This window comes from Caretta caretta, chromosome 3 (genome assembly GCF_965140235.1).
Source record: "Caretta caretta isolate rCarCar2 chromosome 3, rCarCar1.hap1, whole genome shotgun sequence".
NCBI lineage: Eukaryota > Metazoa > Chordata > Testudines > Cheloniidae > Caretta > Caretta caretta.
In genome coordinates, this window is record NC_134208.1 from 56,748,581 (window position 1) to 56,768,398 (window position 19,818).

Consider the following 19,818-nt stretch of genomic DNA (forward strand, 5'->3'; position numbering starts at 1 on the left):
TTTAGATAATTTTTAAATATTCTTAAAATGTTTTATTGATTACAAAGTATTGTAAATATAAATCAAGGTATCTTGAAATGGAACAAAATTATAAACTTTACATGTTTAGTGATGCAGATAAAATGTTTTTGATATACAGGAATGTTAAAAGGTCTGTTGACTTTTTACTGGTGCTGAATAGCATTGAGTTCAATTCCTCCTCCCTATCCCTTTACCTGTTTAAAACAGTAATGCACTAAATGTGGAAAGGAGGTAATATGTGCATTCTCTAATTATAATGAACAGAATTTTTTGAAAAATATAAATTGGTTGTATAACTAATGCATGTTTATTTTTAGCATTGTGTTATTGCATCTGGTGTTAATAAAATGAACAAATGACTCTACTAGAAAATTAAAGAAACTGAAATCTTTTGCTAGTTTTCAAAATTTTGGGAGACTGTATATATTTTGTATTATTTCACAGAGCTATATCAATACGAGTTTATAATTAAGTAACCTTGCATTTTGATAGAGTTTGTTCTTCTAATCTTTGTAAAATTATTTTTTCTCTGTAGTTTCAAGCTTCAAAAGACTACCTTAGACTAGTCAGCATTGCAGCCATTTGATCACTTCAAAGAATGTTGTATTATTGAGTTGCATGAGGCAAGTCCTTATGATGCTGACAGAGAATACAATAATTAATACATTCAGCTGTGAAAATGGCTGTTTTATTAGTGGTTGTAAATAGTATTTTACACTCGTATTACTCTAAAAATTTATTTTAAGCTCTAGTAAATGTTTGAATTATGTTCAGAGCTATTTTTGTTAACAAGAAACCAAATATTTTGGCCATCAGTAAACTGTGATATTAGTTTAGGGACCTATTCTAGCAAATAGTTTTGCCTGGTTCATGTTGATCAAATTAAACCATTTTTAACACATGAGGAGAAACCGTTTTCAAACCTGTTAGAAGATTCTTCTTTAGACCTGGCCATAGCATGACAAACTAAAAGTGTAGCGCATTCCAGTGGAGTTAATCTAGCAGAAGATAGTGCAGCCACACATCTACTTCCTGTGCAATGGCAGATCTTACAAGTTTAAGCAGAGTTGGACCTAGTTTATATTTGTATGACAAGGAAAACGGATGTTGCAGGTAGTAGGATGGTACTGGTAATTCCGTAGGCCCTATTCTTTTGAGACAGTATTGAACCAGTATCCCTACATGGTCTAAGATGGCGCTATGCTACTACTGGAGGTGCCTTTAGAATAAGAGGGAAAAAAGATCCATAACACCTTTTTCCACGAATCAGCAGTCTGTTGGCAGCAATATTCTACTTTTGTCACTGCAAAAAACTTCCATTAATATGATTGGGAGATATGCATATAGAATGAGAGTAGTGTATCTAAATATTTGGGTGAATTATTTATTTTGTGCTTGAATCCTCTTTCAGAGTTAATCCAGTTGTAACAAATCTTATCTGAAATATTTGGAGAGCAAACCCCTACTTGCTGAAACAGGACACTTGTTTGGGATGTCCTGAAAGAAATGAGAAAAAGCCAATCTCCTGGTTCTTCTTTGAGTGCTTGCTCATGTCCATTCCATTGTAGGTGTATGTGCTCACCACATGTACCGGCACCGGAAGTTTTTCCCTCAGTGGTATTCGTAGGGGACTGGCTCTGGCACCCTCTGGAGTGGCGCATGTATGTAAGGGGCGCTACCGGCTCCCCCCGCCCTCAGTTCCTTCTTACCGTCAGTGACGGTGCTGGAATGTCTCCTTGCCTCAGCAAGCATACTCCTCTTAACTGTGCCTAGTTGTGAACTTTTTGTATATAATTGCTAAAAATGTTGCTAGTTTTATAGTACCCTTAGTATAGAGTTAGTGATAGTTTGTTAGTCCCAAATGGGACTTTAGCCTAGGGACGGGGCATGCCCTGGTCCCCGGGCTTCAAACCGTGTGACTGTTGCAAGAAACCCATACCAGTCAGTGATCCCTATAGAAGCTGTCTGAAGTGTTTAGGGGAAACCCACATTAGCAACAAGTGTTGCATCTGCAAGAGCTTCAGACCACGGACCAAAAAGGAGCGGGACATTCGTCTCCAAGCACTCCTTATGGAGTCGGCTCGTCACTGGCCTCAGAGCCAACCAGATCAGACTTTGCTCCTAGCACCATGGCCCCAGTGTGGAGTGCGCTGCCAGCACCAGCCTCACACTGGCACCGATCCCCATCCCTGATACTGGCTAAAAAGCAAAGAAAGTTCGGGATGGAACATTCTCCTACGTCCTGTAAAGGGAAAGAGCGAGATGGAGGAGAGCAAAGACCCGCGCAGGCCAGCGCTTCCCCTCCGGATGGTGGTCAGGCCCCAACTCCCACTGAGCGGTCGAGCCAACTCCAAGACCTGCCCACCACCCCAGGAAGTGGCAGAGGCACTTGGCACCTGGTGGTGTCATCCATGCTGGAGGCCTTTCAGGCGGCTAAAGACATTCTGTCCCTACTTGTGCCACCCATGCTGGCCATGGAGGTGCCCTGTTCGAGGGGTAAACCTGCCTTGGGACCCTTTCAATGGTTCCCATCAGTGCAGCACTGCTTCTTACTACAGGGGGTGCCCTATTAGCGCTTGCCTGAACAGCCCCCAGACATGGGTCAGGTTGCCAGCCAGAGTTTCCGGCATCAGTCCCCGGACTCGAGACAGCATTCATTAGGCTCTAGGCATCAATCACCAGTGGACTGGTGCAAAGGCACAGCACCAGTCCCCAGCGGCTCTCTGAGCTCATGGCACCGCTCCAGAGGGTCAAGACGCCAGTCCCCAGAGCCCCATCACAGGTCACCAGATTGCCGGTACAGTTCACCACTGGCGCGTCGATCGACGGTTTCCAATATGTCAGTCTTCTCACTCCCACTCTACAGAGCGGCACTGCTTGCTAAGTGTCAGGCATAGATTGCCGGGGTACCATCACCGATTCACTGAATGCTGCCAGCAGTCACCGGGATCGTGGTACCAAGAGCCATCACCCTTCTACAAATCCTCAACAAAAGTCCGCAGCCAGAGCCGATGGGATCATGGTAAAAAGGCAGCCTCGGCACCATCCTGATCCCTCCAGACAAGTCGTCCCCTCCTCAGGCTCCTGACAGCAAGGAGCAAACACTGCCCCCAGGCCAGGGCTACCCATCAGGGGCATTGGTATTCCCCGCTGGGCCACCAGTGGCAGCTTGGTCCCAGGGCCACTGGCCTGCCCCCTGGCAACTCTAGAACCCTTGGGGATATCCCCACCCATCATTGGGGCATAGGTCAGCCTAGGGGGCATCCAACAGATGATCGGCGACAATCTCTCGTCCTCCCCCTGACTCGGATGCGGAGTCAGAGCAGGTTCCCCAGGACCAGCCAGCCTCAGCTGAGGCTCCCACAGCAGATCTGCCTGTACCTGCCTCCTCCTCATCTTCTCCTGATGAGGTAATAGTGGGGCCCTTTCACCCAGTTTCCCAGGACGATGCCAGGGCCCACCAGGAGCTCCTGAAGAGGTTGCCTCAAACCTGCGGCTGAAAGCTGAGGAGCTGGCGGAGCCCTAGTGCAACAGCCCCCTCCAGGGTGGCATTGCTGGTGCACAAGGGAGTGGTGAAAATTACTAAGGCCCTGTGGCAGACATTTTCCTTGGTGCCCCTCATCTCCAAGCAGGCAGAAAGAAAATACTATGTCCCTGCTAAGGGGTATTAGTATCTTTATATCCACCCTCCCCAAGCTCACTCATCGTGTGGCCAATTGGGATCGATGCCTAAGAATAAGGAGGCAAAGAGGCTTGATCTCTTTTTGGTAGAAAATTTTATTCTACATCCAGCTGAGAGTGGCCAACCATCAGGCCTTGCTTGGCTGTTACGATTGTAATATCTGGCAGTCCATGGCCAAATTCTCAGACTCGCTCCCAGAGGAACCCAGGAAGGAATTCCTGGCTATCTTCAATGAGGGCAGGGCGGTGGCCAGGGCAGCCCTCCAAGCGGCCTCAGATGCAGCAGACTCTGCGGCCCAGACTTAAGGCTTTGGCCATTTCAGTGAGGTGGGCGTCCTGGTTTCAGTCGCCGGGCCTTTCGATGGAGGTTCAACAATCCATCCAGGACTTCCCATTCGATGGCCTGGCATTGTTTTCTGAGCAGACAGACCGTAAATTGCATGGCCTGAAAGACTCAAGGGCTAGCTTGCTCTCCCTGGGCCTGTAGACGCCGGGGCCAACAAGGAAGCAGCTTAAGCCATAGCAGACCTACAGGTTCGGGAGCCATCCTTGATCAGAGCCCTTCTACAAAAAGGGCATGGGCTATAAGTGCCAGTACGGCCATCAGCTAGCATGCTCTGCTCACTCAAGCTCCACCCGTAACCAAGCAGGCATTTTGAGGGTACGCTCAAGGGTGATCTTCCAGCCTGTGTCCTGGATCCTGCTTCCCTATTATTTTACAACATCCTGTTCCCCTTCCTCCCTAAGTGGGCTGCTTAACATCTGACCGATAGGTTCTCAGCACAGTAGCAGCGGGATATACCCTCCAGTTTATTTCTGTCCTCCCCGCGTCCCTGTCCCTCTTCAGGGACTCTTCTCAGGAGCATCTGCTCACTCAGGAGCTACAGGGCCTTCTGCGAATGGGAGCTGTGGAGGGAGTTCCACTGCATTTAAGGGGGAAAGGGTTTTACTCCTGCTATTTTTTTAATCCCAAAGGCCAAGAGAAGTCTATGCCCCATCCTTGATCTGTGGAACCTCAACAAGCATCTCAAGAAGTTGAAGTTCCACATGATTTCCCTGGCCTCCATCTTTCCTTCCCTGAATCTGGTAGACTGATATGCTGCCCTCAATTTGAAAGATGCTTACTTTCACATATCGATATTCCACGGACACAGACGGTTCCTATGTTTTTTAGTTGGGACCAACCACTACCAATTTGCGGTGTTCCCCTTTGGCCTAATAACAGTGCCAAGAGCGTTTATGAAATGCGTGTTGGTGGTGGCAGCCTATCTCAGATGTCGGGGCATCCAGATTTACCCCTACCTCGATGACTTGCTCATCAAGGGCTGGTCCAAATCCAGCGCAGCATCAAGATGCTGCAAGCCACTTGTCAAGCTCTGGGCCTACTGATAAACAAACAAATATCACCATTAATTCCAGTCCAAAGGATATAGAGTGGTAGTCGACTCTACCCGAGCCAGAGCATTTCTGCCAGAGGTCAGGTTCAGGGCAATGTCACACCTCATTGCCAGCGTCACCACTCACTGTGGCCCGAGTCGGTCTCAAATTATTGGGTCACATGGCAGCATGTACATATGTTGTCCACTAAGTGAGACTCAGGCTGCCCCCCTCCAAATGTGGCTGATGTCGGTTTACTCCTCAGCCAAACATCACCTAGACAAGGTCATCACGATCCCTCCAAAGGTACTTACCTCTCTGCAGTAGTGGATGTTGCTGTTGGAAGGAGTGCCATTTGCAAGTCTGTGACTCATGGTCTCCCTGGTTTTGGATGCGTCTGACCTCAGTTGGGGAGCATAACTTGGTACCCTACGGACTCAAGGGTTATGGTCTCAAGAGGAGCTTGCATTACTTATAAAAGTCAGGGAGCTCAGGGCCATTCGTCTAGCCTGTGCTGTCTTCCTTCCCCAGCTGTCCAGATGGGTGGTGCAGGTGTTGACGGACAACACGGCCTCTATGTTCTATGTCAACAGGCCTGGGGGAGTGCTTTCATCAGCTGTATGTCAGGAGATCCTCTGCCTGTGGGACTTTTGCATTCAGTATACAATCCACCTGGAAGCCTCGCACCTCCCCGGCATCCAGAACATGCTGGCGGATCACCTCAGCAGGTCCTTCTCTCACCACAAGTGGTCACTCCATTTGGAGGTCGTCAGAGCGCTCTTACAGAAGTGGGGGACTCCCCAAGTGGATCTGTTCACCACCAGACAGAACAGAAAGGTCCATCAGTTCTGGTCTCTCCAAGGCCTCAGCAGAGGCTCACTTTCCGATGCTTTTCTCCTGTCATGGTCAGGGGACCTGATGTACACCTTTCTGTGAATTCCACTCATCAGCAAAGCCCTCTCAAAAATCAAGAGAGACAAGGCATGAGTAATTATGATCACCCTGGAATGGCCGCGCCAGCATTGGTTTGGCACCCTCAGGGATCTGGCTGTGGCAGCCCCATGGCCACTTCCCAGCCACCCGGACCTACTCTCATAGGATCATGGTCGGCTTCTGCACCCGAACCTTGCCTCTCTCCACCTCACAGCTTGGATGCTGCATGGCTGAATCCAGAGGAACAGGCCTGCTTCAGTCAGGTACAGCAGATTGTCTTGGAAAGCAGAAAGCCCTCCACCAGAGCGAGTTACCTGGCAAAGTGGAAGCGTTTCTCCTGCTGGGTGTCGGAGGGCAACATCTTCCCGACCCAGTTGTCTCCGCAGTCCATCCTGGATTACCTGCTTCACTTAAAGCACCAAGGCCTCGCCTTCTCTTCGATCAAGGTGCACCTGGCAACCATATTGGCCTTCCATCCTTGCATCCAGGGTAAATCAGTATTCTCACATGAGATGTCAATCAGGTTCCTGAAGGGCCTTGAAAGGTTCTTTCTGCCGATCCAGGACCTGGTTTCCCAATGGGACCTCAACCTTGTCCTCTCCAGGCTCACGGGTCTGCCCTTTGAGCCCATGGCTTCTTGTTCCCTTTCCCACCTGTCGTGGAAGGTTGCATTTCTTGTAGCAATTACCTCAGCGAGGCACATCTTCGAGATTAAAGCCCTCACTTCAGAGCCCCCGTACACGGTATTCTACAAAGACAAGGTCCAGCTGTGGCCCTATCCAGCTTTTCTCCCTAAAGTGATGTCACATTTCCATGTCAACCAGGATAGCTTCCTCCTGGTGTTCTGTCCAAAGCTTCACTCGACCAGTGAGGAGAGGTGATTGCACACTCTAGATGTCAGGTGCGCTCTGGCGTTCTACATGGAGCACACCAAGACCTTCCGCAGGTCAACCCAGCTCTTTATCGCAATAGCTGACCGGATGAAGGGCCTTCCAGTGTCCTCTCAGAGAATTTTGAATTGGATCACCTCCTGCATCAGTACTTGTTATGAGTTTGCGCAGGCTGTCTCTCCACTGATAGTGAAGGCCATTCGATTAGGGCACAGGCGTTTTCGGCTACCTTTCTGATGCATGTCCCTATCCAGAATATATGCAGGGTCACGATGTGGTCTTCAGTGCACACGTTCACGATGCATTACGCCATCCCCAGCAAGCCAGAGATGATGCTGGCTTCGCAGAGTTGTGTTGCACTTGACAGGTCCAATGGACTCCGGTGGTACTGCTTGGAAGTCACCTACAAAGGAATGCGTATGAGCAGGCACTGGAAAAAGAAAAAGAAAAGGCTGTTACCTTTTCGTAACTGTTCACTATATGTTCACTAGATGTGTTGCTCATGTCCGTTCCATGACCCATGATTCCATGACCCACCCTCCTTCCTCACTGTCGAAGTTTTTGGCCAGAAGGAACTGAGGGAGGGGGGAGCCATACGCATGCAACTCCAGAGGGCACCAGAGTCGGTCCCCTACGGATACAACTGAGGGAAAAACTTCTGGCACTGGTGTATGTGGCGAGCACACACACCTAACATGGAATGCACATGGGCAACACATCTCAAAGAACAACAGTTACAAAAAGCTAACTGTCTTGTCCTACGAGTGAAAGGGGATTTTTTCACCCACTCTCCTTCTCGTGGAACTGATGTCTTCACACACTATTCACCTTCCTCCTTTTTGGCAATGGAAAAGAGGGCTTTTGACTTGCTTTCTCAGTCCCTACCTTCAGCTCATCTTCATATATCTGCTGTTCATAGCCAACATAATGGGACCAAATTCTGTAGCAGAAATTACTATATTTTTAAGCCCCTCCATTTTCGGTTTAAACCTATTTTTACCGAAAAAATCCTGGGTTTTACAAAAAGTATTTTGTTTTTTTCCCGATTTTCACCCTACCTTTGTATCAGTCAAATATATAAAAATAACTTGTTTTATTTGGAAAATACAGTACATTGCATGATATGTATATATTATGATAATAAATTAGTCTGTGTGTATAAGCAAAGCTGCCTGTTGAAGTAAGGTTATGTATTAGTCAAGAAGATACAAACAAACAAACAGTAAACAAACAGGCATGCACACAAGCTCTGAAATGTGTGCACATCTGAACATACTCATGAAGGTCGTGCCCACCACATACACATTTCAAGCTGTCAGCCAATAACGGTTTAAAGACTTGATACAGATTTTTCATTTTCTTCCCATTTTAGTGTATCGGAATATGTTTCAGAACATAAGGAAGTATTCAAAAGTTTTAAAAAACAAAAACAGGAGAAAAGGATGAAGTTGTGTTCTTGGGGAACTAGGGCACAGTGTCTAGCCTGTCTAACTCGTGAAAGCCCTACCCCCTGTGACGAGTTGGATCACAGAAACCCCCTTGGGAACTGCCAACTGATGTGCCAAGACTACTTCTGCTCCTGCTTTCCTGCCCTGTCCGCTTAGACTTCAGTGTCCTGCCTGGTTTAAGCCAGACCCGCAATCCTGCTGCAAACCCAGACCCAGGTCTGAACCATGTCCCCTAACAGCTGTAGGCTTAACTGAAAGTAGCTTACAGAAGTGTTCCTGGCCTTGACACTCAGATGCCCAATTCCCAATGGACAGTCAGATACCCAACTCCCAAACCCTAAATAAATCCGTTTTACCCTCTATAAAGTTTATACAGGGTAAACTCATAAATTGTTCGCCCTCTATAACACTGATAGAGAGATATGCACAGCTGTTTGCCCACCACACACACAAGTATTAATACATACTCTGGGTTAATTAATAAGTAAAAAGTGATTTTATTAAATACAGAAGGTAGGATTTAAGTGGTTCCAAGTAGTAACAGACAGAACAAAGTGAATTACCAAGCAAAATAAAATAAAACACGCCAGTCTAAGTTTAGTACAGTAATAAAACCTGAATATAGATAAAATCTCACCCTTAGAGATGTTTCAATAAGTTTCTTTCACAGACCGGACACCTTCTAGTCTGGGTGCAATCCTTTCCCCTAGTACAGCCCTTGTTCCAGCTCAGATGGTAGCTAGGGGATTTCTCATGATGGCTGGCCCCTTGTTCTGTTCCACCCACTTATATATCTTTTGCATAAGGTGGGACTCCTTTGTCCCTCTGGGTTCCCATTCCTCCTTCTCAAAGGAAAAACAGCAGGTTAAAGATGGATTCCAGTTCAGGTGACATGATCACATGTCTCTGTAAGACCCCAAGCCTTCATTCGTCCTAGCCTGACTCACAGGAAGGCCTGCCTGCAATCAGAGCTATCCCAGTCAATTGTCCTGGTTGATGGGAGCCATCAAGATTCCAAACCACCATTAATGGCCCACGCTTCGCATAATTACAATAGGCCCTCAGAGTTATATTTCATATTTCTAGTTTCAGATACAAGAGTGATACATTTATACAAATAGGATGACCACACTCAAAAGATCATAAGCTTTATGATGATACCTTACAAGAGACCTTTTGTATGAAGCATATTTTAGTTACATTATATTCACACTCATCATACTTTCATAAAATCAAATAGAGTGCAATGTCACCCCCACCACCAGCCTTTGCTTGAACCAAAGCCGATCAGAAGAAAGACTTACAAAAAGTAATGAAAAGGCAGTGGAAGACAAACTTAAACCCCTCCAGGCAAGGGTGACAGGATTAAGGAAACTCCCCTAGCCTCGTTTGCATCGAAGATGGGACAGGGAGGCATCTCCATTAGCATACAGAATGGAGAACAGAGGTTTCAAGGCAAGAACCGCACTGAACTCTGGGACCAGAAAAGCAGGGAAGCACTGCATGATGGGGGATCTCTGCTCCAGATATTAATGAACCCATGCCGCCACACACGCAGCTCAGTAGTTATCAGACCAAGTCTAGTAATACATCCTTTACCGGTATCCAAAATACTGAAGCTGCCTAATTGCATTGTGAGCTCCCTCGAAGGAACACTACCCATAGCCAGGAATGATCAGTTTCTATTGTCTAGCCTGAACAAAACAACTTTGGTATACTCCTGTCATAAATATAAAGGGAAGGGTAACAACCTTCCTGTATACAGTACTATGAAATCCCTCCTGGCCAGAGGCACAAAATCCTTTTACCTGTAAAGGATTAAGAAACTCAGGTAACCTGGCTGGCACCTGACCAAAAGGACCAATAAGGGGACAAGATACTTTCAAATCTGGGGTTGGGTGGGGAAAGGTTTTGGTCTGTCTGTTCTGTGTGGTTGCCGAACACAGATCAAGGAAGCACGCAATCCAAATCCATTAGAATTAGTAAGTACTAGCAAGGGAATGCATTAGCTTATTTTTGTTTTGCATTGTGATTTTCTCTGTGCTGAGAAGGTGTATTCCTGGTTTTCTTTTTGTAACTTTAAAGTTTGGCGCAGAGGAAAATCCTCTGTTTTTAAATCTGATTGCCCTGTAAGATTATCTTCCATTCTAATTTTACAGAGGTGTTTCTTTTACCTTTTTTCTTTATAATAAAGTTCTGTTTCTTTTAGAATCTGATGGGGGGTTTTTTTAGAAAAAACCCCAAGGTTGGTCTGTGCTCATCTTGTTTATTCTCAAGCCTCCCCAGGAAAGGGGGTATGGGGGCTTGGGGGGATATTAGGGGGAAGTAGGAACTCCAAGTGGTCCTTTCCCTGAGTTTGTCTAAGTCACTTGGTGGTGACAGCATTACCTAATCCAAGGTAGAAGGGAGAATTTGTGCCTTGGGGAGTTTTTAACCTAAGCTGGTAGAAATAAGCTTAGGGAGTCTTTCATGCGGGTCCCCACATCTGTACCCTAGAGTTCAGAGTGGGGAGGGAACCTTGACAACTCCCTTGAGCCATCAGTTTACCCATAAACAAATCCAGTGTTCTCCCTTGAACCATTGTTCTTTCCTTACAAAAACCCCTACCCACGCTCAAGTAAGTGCTCTGATGCCTGGATCCAAAAACTGCATCAGTTCCATTGGGACTTCTTTTTCTCCTGACTGATCGTGCTGGGGGCTATGCCTGCCTCTGGCACTCTGGACCCTCAGCTACCATCACCACCACCTGGGAACCCTGATTGATTCAAGCTGCCCGGAGTGGTGAGAACCTCTCTCTCTCTCTCTCTCTCTAGGTATAGCCTTCTGACCCTGACTTGTGTGATCAGGTATAGTTTTCTAAACCTGACTTTTATACTGAAATTTATGTTATATTTAATATTCTGTTTTGTTTGGCTCCCCTTGTATGGTTATTACCTGGCAATAAATAACTTTCGTGGTTAAGCTGGTTGCTTCTCTCTCTCTCTCTCTCTCCAACAATGCTCCTCGTACCTAAGCTAAAGATCCCTGCCGTGCCCAAAAATCCTGTGGGTTACTACCAGAACAATTATAACATGAAAGTGAGGATAGGGATGTGCTGAACCTGGGGCATATGGGGATGGGACGTGCTGAACCTGCTTGGATGTGCTGCTCGACCTAGCCTGATGAGTCCAGGGGAATATAAGAGTGGAAGCTTGAAAGTGCTGCTCGACCTAGCATGTTCATGTTATACCAATAAAATAAAAACCAGCAGGATCTTACTAAAGGGAAAAAGGCAAAATACCACATTTACTGTGAATACAGAAAGAATCATAGTAAGCAGTTAGTTATAGCTATAACATTCCATTCAATCTCATATTTATTCACACATTCATTCATACAAACACACACACACAGGTTCTGCAAGGTTGTTATCATAGTTACCAGCCTTAGAGTTGCTCATGCCAAGCCACTGGCCAGGTGACCTGGACATGAGGAGGGAGCAGGGCCTTGTCAGATGCTCATCTGATGCTCCTGGAAGTTGGTTTGCAGAATCAGACCCCAAAGTTCTCACTTTCTAGAGTCCATTTTTGTAGGAATTTCTTCCTATGCCAGTATATGGGAATTGCTTCATCATGCTGTTGCTGAATCAATCAGCAGATGGCACATTCCTGACGGCTCTGTGCTGCTAGATGTTATCTTGTTCTTTGGTTTTCCCATTCTTGAGGCTGTTGGGTAGATTCCAGTCTGCCCTCCGCGGGTCCTCTGGTTATTTCCACTTGACGCCTTCTTCAGCCGATGGACACTGGATTCTTAGGCTGGCACCTCCCTGATCATTCAGTTATTATCCACACCAAGCATCCATCCACATAGAATCATAGAATATCAGGGTTGGAAGGGACCTCAGGAGGTCATCTAGTCCAATCCCCTGCTCAAAGCAGAACCAATCCCCAATTTTTGCCCCAGATCCCTAAATGGCCCCCTCAAGGATTGAACTCACAACCCTGGGTTTAGCAGGCCAATGCTCAAAACACTGAGCTATCGCTCCCCCCTCTGTCTCTATTTTAATCACAATTGTTAATACAACAAAAGGACGGGGAGTCTCTGGGTGCCGTTTCTGTTGTTACAGAGTATTGCTTTGAGCCTCTCTCTGTGTGAATTGCTTTGAGAACAGACTGTGTCTTAGAATGTACTAATGCAATTAGCAGCTTGCAGGTTTCACACATAGAGGGAGAGAAACAGTACCAAAAACCAAGAGACCTCTTAATTAGTAATACCCTGGAATTTACACTATGGGGAATCAAACTCATTTGTGATTTTAATACAGAACTTCTTTAATATGATCCAACATTCAGGCATACTCTATTCCAGTGCCAGCTTGGAAGTGCTGCTCGACACAGCCTACTGAGTCCAGGATCATATAAGGGGTCAGCTTGGGAGTGCTGATTAACCCAGTCCTCTCAGATGTGCTCTGGAGAGGGAGAGAGAGAGAGAGAGAGAGAGAGAGAGCAGGATAGCTCCACTGGGAGGGAACTTGCAGACGGGAGAAGTAGAGCTCCATGTGAGAACTCAAGTGACACAAGTAGTATATTGATAGAATTACCAAAAAACCCCAGCCCCACAGAAGAGTAACCCAAATAAATGAGTGTACCCCAAAGTAATGGGAAAATCTGGTAACAGTGGTGTGTATGCACTGTAAATCATGTGGCCCAATTATTAAAAGTAAATACTTATAAGCTAATAGTACTAAGTCCACAACAGTAAACTATTCAAATTAAAAGTTTTACTTGGGGACTGGAGATATTTTTGTTCTTAAACTCACAGGTGGCATTGTGTTTTGAGTTCTGTTTTAGTTCTGCAGCAAACCACATTGAATTCCATTCATCGAAGCTTTAATCTACTCAATACTTTTTTTCCCAGTCCTTTCATCCATCAAAATAAACTCTGATATTTACCCAGAAAAATTAATAGTTTTTTCCACTGATTTCCACCTATTTTTGTTGTAGTAATAAACACTGATACATTCCCATAAAAAATTAAATAAAATAAAAACAGAAAACAGAATGTCAGCAGCAAATGGCAAATTCTACAGTAAAATTATTGGATTCTGTAGCTTCTTGGAAAAATGTCAGCTGGTTGTGGAATTGCAGAGTTCACAGGGCCCTGAGTGAGATGACTAGGGCAGTTCACACATCTCAGAACTATTGTTTCAAGACTGTCTGCAGCCCCAGAAAGATATCATTTAATCAGTTACATTCATGTTGTCAGTGTTATAGCCACACTAAAGGTTCAAGAAGTAAATTCTGTGTTTGCGTGTTTTTACGTGAAAAAAATTGTTCTATATTTGATCCTACAGTGTTCTTTTATCCTTATGGGCTTGAAAAAGTGAACATATTAGCAAGAATTGTCAGTGTTTTGTAATACTTCCTACATGATTGTTTTTTTCTCTTGCCCACAAGATCTTAGGCCAGGTGTACCCACAAGAGTTTAATATAATTAATGTAAATTGTTTTTAGAAACGGATATAGTTAAACCACTTAAGTCTTATGGTGTGGACACTTTCTCAGACTGATTTAAGCATGCTTTATATTGGTTTCACTTACTCTGATCAGGAAGTGACTTAAGCTAAACCAAGAGACTTCAATTTGAGTGTCCACAGAAGAGAGTCATGCCCATTTAGTGAAGAGTGGTACATTCTGTTTGTAGTCAAGGGGACTGTAGGAGTTTTATCTTCTTGACATGCGTTTGTGTGTTCCTCTACCTAAATTCTCCAGACTTTTATTTTCCCTGGAGGGGAAGGGGGCAGACTGTAACAATTTTTCTGTTTGAGTGGTGCCACCCATAATCCTCTTGACTCTTCATCATTCTAGAAGCATTTCTTGCACTTACTGCACAGAATAGGTTTTTCCACTGTTTTTAGAGGGGGCCCTAATGGAGGGAGAGGGGGGCCGTTTACAAGTATTTCTGAAGCACCTCTCACTGACTGGAGTAGCTGAGGGCTTTGTGAAGTTGAAGGGGATAGTTCTGGCCTGGTCCTGTGTCCCTTCCGCATCGGAAACTTCCCCTGACTTCAACACGCTTCGTTGCTAATGCGAGCAGTGGAGGGAATCACGGACTGGTTTTTGAGAAATGTGCTGTAAACACCGCTTTGCTAGCGCTACCTTGCAGCCCTGAGCCCCGCACCCCCCAGCTCTGGGGAGAGCCGTGAATCGGGCGGGGAACAGCGGCAGGGTCGCGACCTTCCTCAGAGCCCCCGACACGCGTCACCCGCCAGCGGGGCCGGAGGGAGGAACAGGGAGCGATTTGGGGCGCGCGAAGAGCCGGGCGGGCGGGAAAGCGCCAGGTCCGCGGCTGTCCCGCCCCGCGCTGCTCCCCCAGCCGTGCCCCCCTCCCGCAACGTTTTTCAGCCGGCTGCCGCGCAGGCTCAGGCCGAGCCTCGCCCCTGCCTGCCTGGCGTCCTCCGCAGCTCGGCGGGGGCGGCACAGCATGGCTCTGCGGCTGCTGCTGGGCCGAGCGACGAGTAAGCGGCTAGGGTCGGGTGGGGCCGGGCCGGCGGGAGCTGCCGGATGCGCCGCTCCGGGCGCAGCGTGCAAGGGCCCGGGCCCTCGCGGGGGCGCTGAGGGCGGAGCACGCCCTGGGCCGCTGCAGCTGCGTGGCTCGGGCCTACTGCTGGGGGCCCTGCGTGGCGGCTCCCCTCTGGCTGCGCCTCCTGCTGGAGGCCCGGCACGGGCGGCTCCGACCCCGGCGCAGCTGGTGGTGTCGCTGCTCTTGGGGTTGGCCTCCACCGGCTGCATCGAGGTGAGGCTGCGGCCCCCGTCCCCACTGGGCACTGACCAGCGAGACAGGGGTCTAGGCCGGAAGCCCCCCTTTGCCAGAGAAGACCTGGCTTGGTGCTGCCTGAGGCAGCTCCCTCTGCAGCAGCCTGTGGCTTTGCGGCCCTCTGTACAGCTTAGGAGCACATTGCGCATCAAGCGTGGTATTTTGATCTGAATTGAATTACTTTGGAGGGCCCCACTAGGCTCAGCATCGGGGAGATGTCTGTGGAGTTAGGGCAGAGGGGAGTTAAAAGGATTTGTCCCCTTGCTTTTGCTCTGTAAACGTACTGCTTTTCTTCCTCGTGTTGGTCATATCGTGGAGGTTTCCTTGAGGAAGGATTTTCTTTTGTTTTTTAAACTCTCTCCCGTCTTCTACAGTTTAAAAAGTGTTCATATTCTTCCATATCCATAATGATCTCCAAACATATCTAGGCATTTACTGGATTTTTTTAAAATGACAGCTCATTTTCATTGCAAACATTGTGCTTCCATACATGTGTTGAGCTGTATGTTAACAGCGCTGTGATATGATGAACTGACAGGTTTTCACACATGACTTGGCTGTGATTAATTGTGAAGTGGGGCTTTTGCCAGATGTTTCCCCAAATTCACTTTCTAAATGTTGATCGGGCTTTCTGAGAAAATCAATATTTTTCTTTTAATTTTGTGTGTACATCTTGATTATACAATATAGATTGAATTCAGATCTCCTCACTTTTGTCTCTGTTTCCTCACTGAAGGCTTTGGTTGGAATTGCTTTGCTGCTGTAGCAAGGGGCTGCACAGTGTCCCAGCACCTGCCACTGGCTGCTGGGAGTAGACCACCCCATCCAGATGCTGCTGAGAGGAAGTTGAAACCCACTCCTGGGGGGAAAATGTGTTTGTTAGAACATGCCAGCATACTGATTATCTTGACTGCTTCAAGTGGTTTATAACCTTATCAAGTTTGAGAGCCAAGATATACACTAGAATACTGTTTCTTTCGGTATCTGCTTCTAAGGTCTAAAATTAAGAAAGTGCACTGACGTCTTAGGACTTTCTGCATATTGAATATTAAATCTTTTTGTGCTCCTGCCCAGAATGAATGCTTCATTCTCTAGTAGGTGGAGTTGAGTGAGTTTCTATGAGGATTTTTAAACACTGGTTGATGCAGTTATTCAGCATAAAACTGTTACATTTTAACAAACTTACACGTTAATGTGCATTTGTTTGATAGGGCCAGCTCCGCTGTGCAGCTCCTTGAGGAGAACTAGTTCTAATGTGGAAGGAAAGTCTGAACCTATACAGAAATCCCCTAAAAAATCAAAATTACCAGTAGGTCGTCTTGATGAACCAGAGGAGTCCAATAGAGAGAGGGAACCACTGGAAAGTAAGTCATGGTTTTTCTAAAAAAGGAAAAAAAGTACTAATTAAAGGCCTGATCCAGAGAGATGCTGAGTGCCTGCAAATCTTATGTGAGCTGTGGATGTCAGCACTTCTTGGGATCAGGCCTTACATAGAACTCTGAAACATGCTATATAATGTTCATAGCTAGCATTAAATGCCATTTTAGTCTATTTTATAGTGCACTGGGAAGTGAGAATAGATGATCTGGTGATTCCTTCTGGCCACAAATTCTATGACTGAGTTGTATATAGTGGTAGTAAAACAAAAGCATCAGAGCACCAACTCCTTTTAATATATGAACTGCTACTTTTAGGCATTGGTCCTGTAAAGCCCCTTGCACTTGATTTCAGTGGGGTTCCTTTTGTAGTGATAATCATAGAATGTCAGGGTTGGAAGGGACCTCAGGAGGTCATCTAGTCCAACCCCCTGCTCAAAGCAGGACCAATCCCCAGTTTTTGCCCAAGCTCCCTAAATGGCCCCCTCAAGGATTTAACTCACAACCCTGGGTTTAGCAGGCCAGTGCTCAAACCACTGAGCTATTCCTCCCCCTTCCATGTGGAAGTTCTTGCAGGATTGGGGCCTTAGAATGTTACTCTTGCTATAAATCACAAGAAAATAAGTATGAACTATGTGAGTGTACACATGCATTTTTAGGAGCCATTCCTTTTGGCCTAAAACAGGTAAACTCATATAGCATGTTTCATCTGTAGCCACACCCATCCATAGAACCATGATCAGTTGCCTTTTGTTGTCTATTTCTTAGTCTGATTATAAGGCACAAATTTTATTTAATTTACTTTTAAGCTGTCAAGTGCATGGCTTTTTTTACATATCTGTAAATACCGTAAACATTTGGAGTGCTATGTAAATGATTTAAAAAATAAGTGAGGAATGCCTGAGGCTGTGAGCAGTACTGGACTGTGATTACCATCAGGATTTATTCAGATTTGGGGAGATCGTGTAATCGGAGAGAAGTGCTTATTCTGATTCTGTCTTGAATCCTTTTACCCCCAAAATACGTAAATGCCAGTACTGACATTAATTTAACAAATCCATAATTGTTTTGTTTTGTTCATGTTTAGGGGTTCTGTGTTTAGGGCTAAGCCAGAAAAATCCTTGAGGTTTTTATTTTCCCTGTGCCTGGGCTTACTGCTGTTGACACTGCAAAAATCATCAGTTAGAAGGCCAATAGCTCAGTTCTTGTATGCTGGCTTCTAACCAGATCGTAAATTAGGACTTAAACTAACCAATCACTATCCACTGCTGTTTTGTCACTGCCACTGAGGAGTCTCTTGAGATGCTGCTGCTTAGATATTTTGATAAGTTTTATAGCATCATTTTAAATAGAGATGAAGCATTTGTGCTCCTGCTACCCATGCCAGAAGTCATATGCAAATATTGACGTTTAAAAATCTATGTAGATGCTGAACAAGACAACACAATAAGGCACATTTAAATATATTTAAGTTAAAGATATATTTCTAATTTTTTAGGTTATCTGTGTGGTTTAGGGTTTTATGCTTCTGTCCACCGTCATAGTACCTGGTGCCTTCTTTATAAAAGCAATAGCAATCCACATACAGTTTCTGGTAGAAATTATTTGTGTGAAAACTCAGTTGTTTTTATGTAAATCAAGATGTCTACCCATTCTCACGAAAAAAAAAAAAGAAAAGAAATATAGACAGAATGAATCTTGGCCAAAATTTTCAGATTTGGGTGCTTAAAATTAGAGATCTAAGCAAAAGTGAAAAGTGGACTGATTTTCAGAGGTGCCAAGCACATGTAGCTCCTATTCAATGAAGTAAATTCTCATTTTGAATTCAGTGGTAGTTGTGAATGCTCAGTATCTTTGAGTGTCAGGTCACTTTTATTAAGGTGCCTAATTATGGTATTAGGTTCCTGACTGTAGATACCTATGTTTGATAATTGTGGCTAAGATTTTTAACTCCAAGCTCCATGAAATTGCTATTGCATTAACCTAAATTATTTATTTTTTAAATCAAGATCGGTCTTTTGTTATAAATGGGTACAAACATGTTTACGCTGTGGAATTTTTACCTTTGTGCTGTATCTGCCAGCTTTATAGGTCTTTAAATCATAGATTAAAAAAGATAAAAAAAATAGAACCATAGAGTTGGAAGGGACCGCAAGAATCATCTAGTGTAACCCCCTGCCAAAATGCGGGAATTGTTGTGTCTAAACCATACAAGGCAGGTGGCTATCCAGCCTCTTAAATTTCCATATTGTTGTAGAATTTCCAGATGACATCAATCCTACTACAAAGGAAAAGGGTGGACCCAAAGGCCCTGAACCTACTCGTTATGGAGACTGGGAGAGAAAAGGACGTTGTATAGATTTTTAATGCAGAAATGTATCTATATTGCTAATAGTATGTTTGATACTTGTTTAAAGAATTTACTGTAGATAGAGAAATTTCGCCGAATTGTTCCTTTTAATTCTTAAATGGAGCTGCTTTTTCCAACATGTTTTTGAGGAATATCCTGAGGGATGTTTTCTGCAAATAAACATTGTTAGTCAATATTAACCTTTTTAGTCCTCTTTTACTTGTATATTAAATTAATCTGTGTATTACTCCTGGGGGAATTCTGAATCAAAAAAATAAAAATTCTTCACACGATATTTGAAAATTTTGCAAAATTCTGCATATTTCATTTGTCAAAATAACACAATATAATCATGCCCGTTTCGATTATTTTGGTAATTTATTTCAAAATATCTGTCAGCAAGTATGTTTGTAACAATACAGACCAAAAAAATAAAGATTCTGGTAAAAATTTTTTTTTTTTTTTTTTTTTTACAAATAGATTACTGGGCATGTTAATACTGAACTTTGTGTAATTTGTTTAAATTACAATACAGAACTGTATTTCCTTCACCTGTCAGAAGCAGTCCAAATGCTTGGGTGAGCTGGGTAATGGAGGAGATGAGGGAGAGGGAAGGAGCCTAGGAATGAACCTATTGGGTGTGGGTGGGAGGGTTTTTTGGTGTTTTTTTTTTGTGGGGCCAGGGGAAGGAGAATTGTTAGGGATTTGGGAAGCCTTCCCCAAGCCTCTCCCATTCAGTCAGGCATGTCTGTCCCTGCATTCCCCAACCCCATGGGTTTCTGCAGCCCCCATTCCCAGGCTCAACACTGTTATCCCACTAGCTCCTGAGCCCATGCTCCAGTCTGTCCCTCCCGTTAACCATTTTGAACCCTAGTCTGTGACACCCCTCCCCCCTGCAGCCTTGTGTGCCGCACTCTGCCATAACCTGGCTCTGTGGGCAGGGTGCT

The 19,818-nt window shown here is 45.2% G+C and overlaps 1 protein-coding gene across 2 annotated transcripts; it reads left to right on the top strand.

The window, feature by feature from the left end:
- Nucleotides 1-14,646: 14,646 nt before the first annotated feature.
- On the top strand, nt 14,647-19,071 carry SDHAF4 (succinate dehydrogenase complex assembly factor 4). Of its 2 annotated transcripts, XM_048845997.2 has the most exons (4): nt 14,710-14,846; nt 15,882-16,239; nt 16,357-16,509; nt 18,779-19,071. In XM_048845997.2, exons 2-4 carry the CDS (start codon nt 16,221-16,223, stop codon nt 18,886-18,888), a joined length of 282 nt encoding a protein of 93 aa, XP_048701954.1. In that variant the 5' UTR covers nt 14,710-14,846; nt 15,882-16,220; the 3' UTR covers nt 18,889-19,071. The 2 variants fall into 2 exon arrangements, with proteins under 2 accessions (XP_048701953.1, XP_048701954.1); XM_048845996.2 differs by lacking the exon at nt 15,882-16,239 and having other exon boundaries at nt 14,647-14,846.
- Nucleotides 19,072-19,818: the final 747 nt, after the last annotated feature.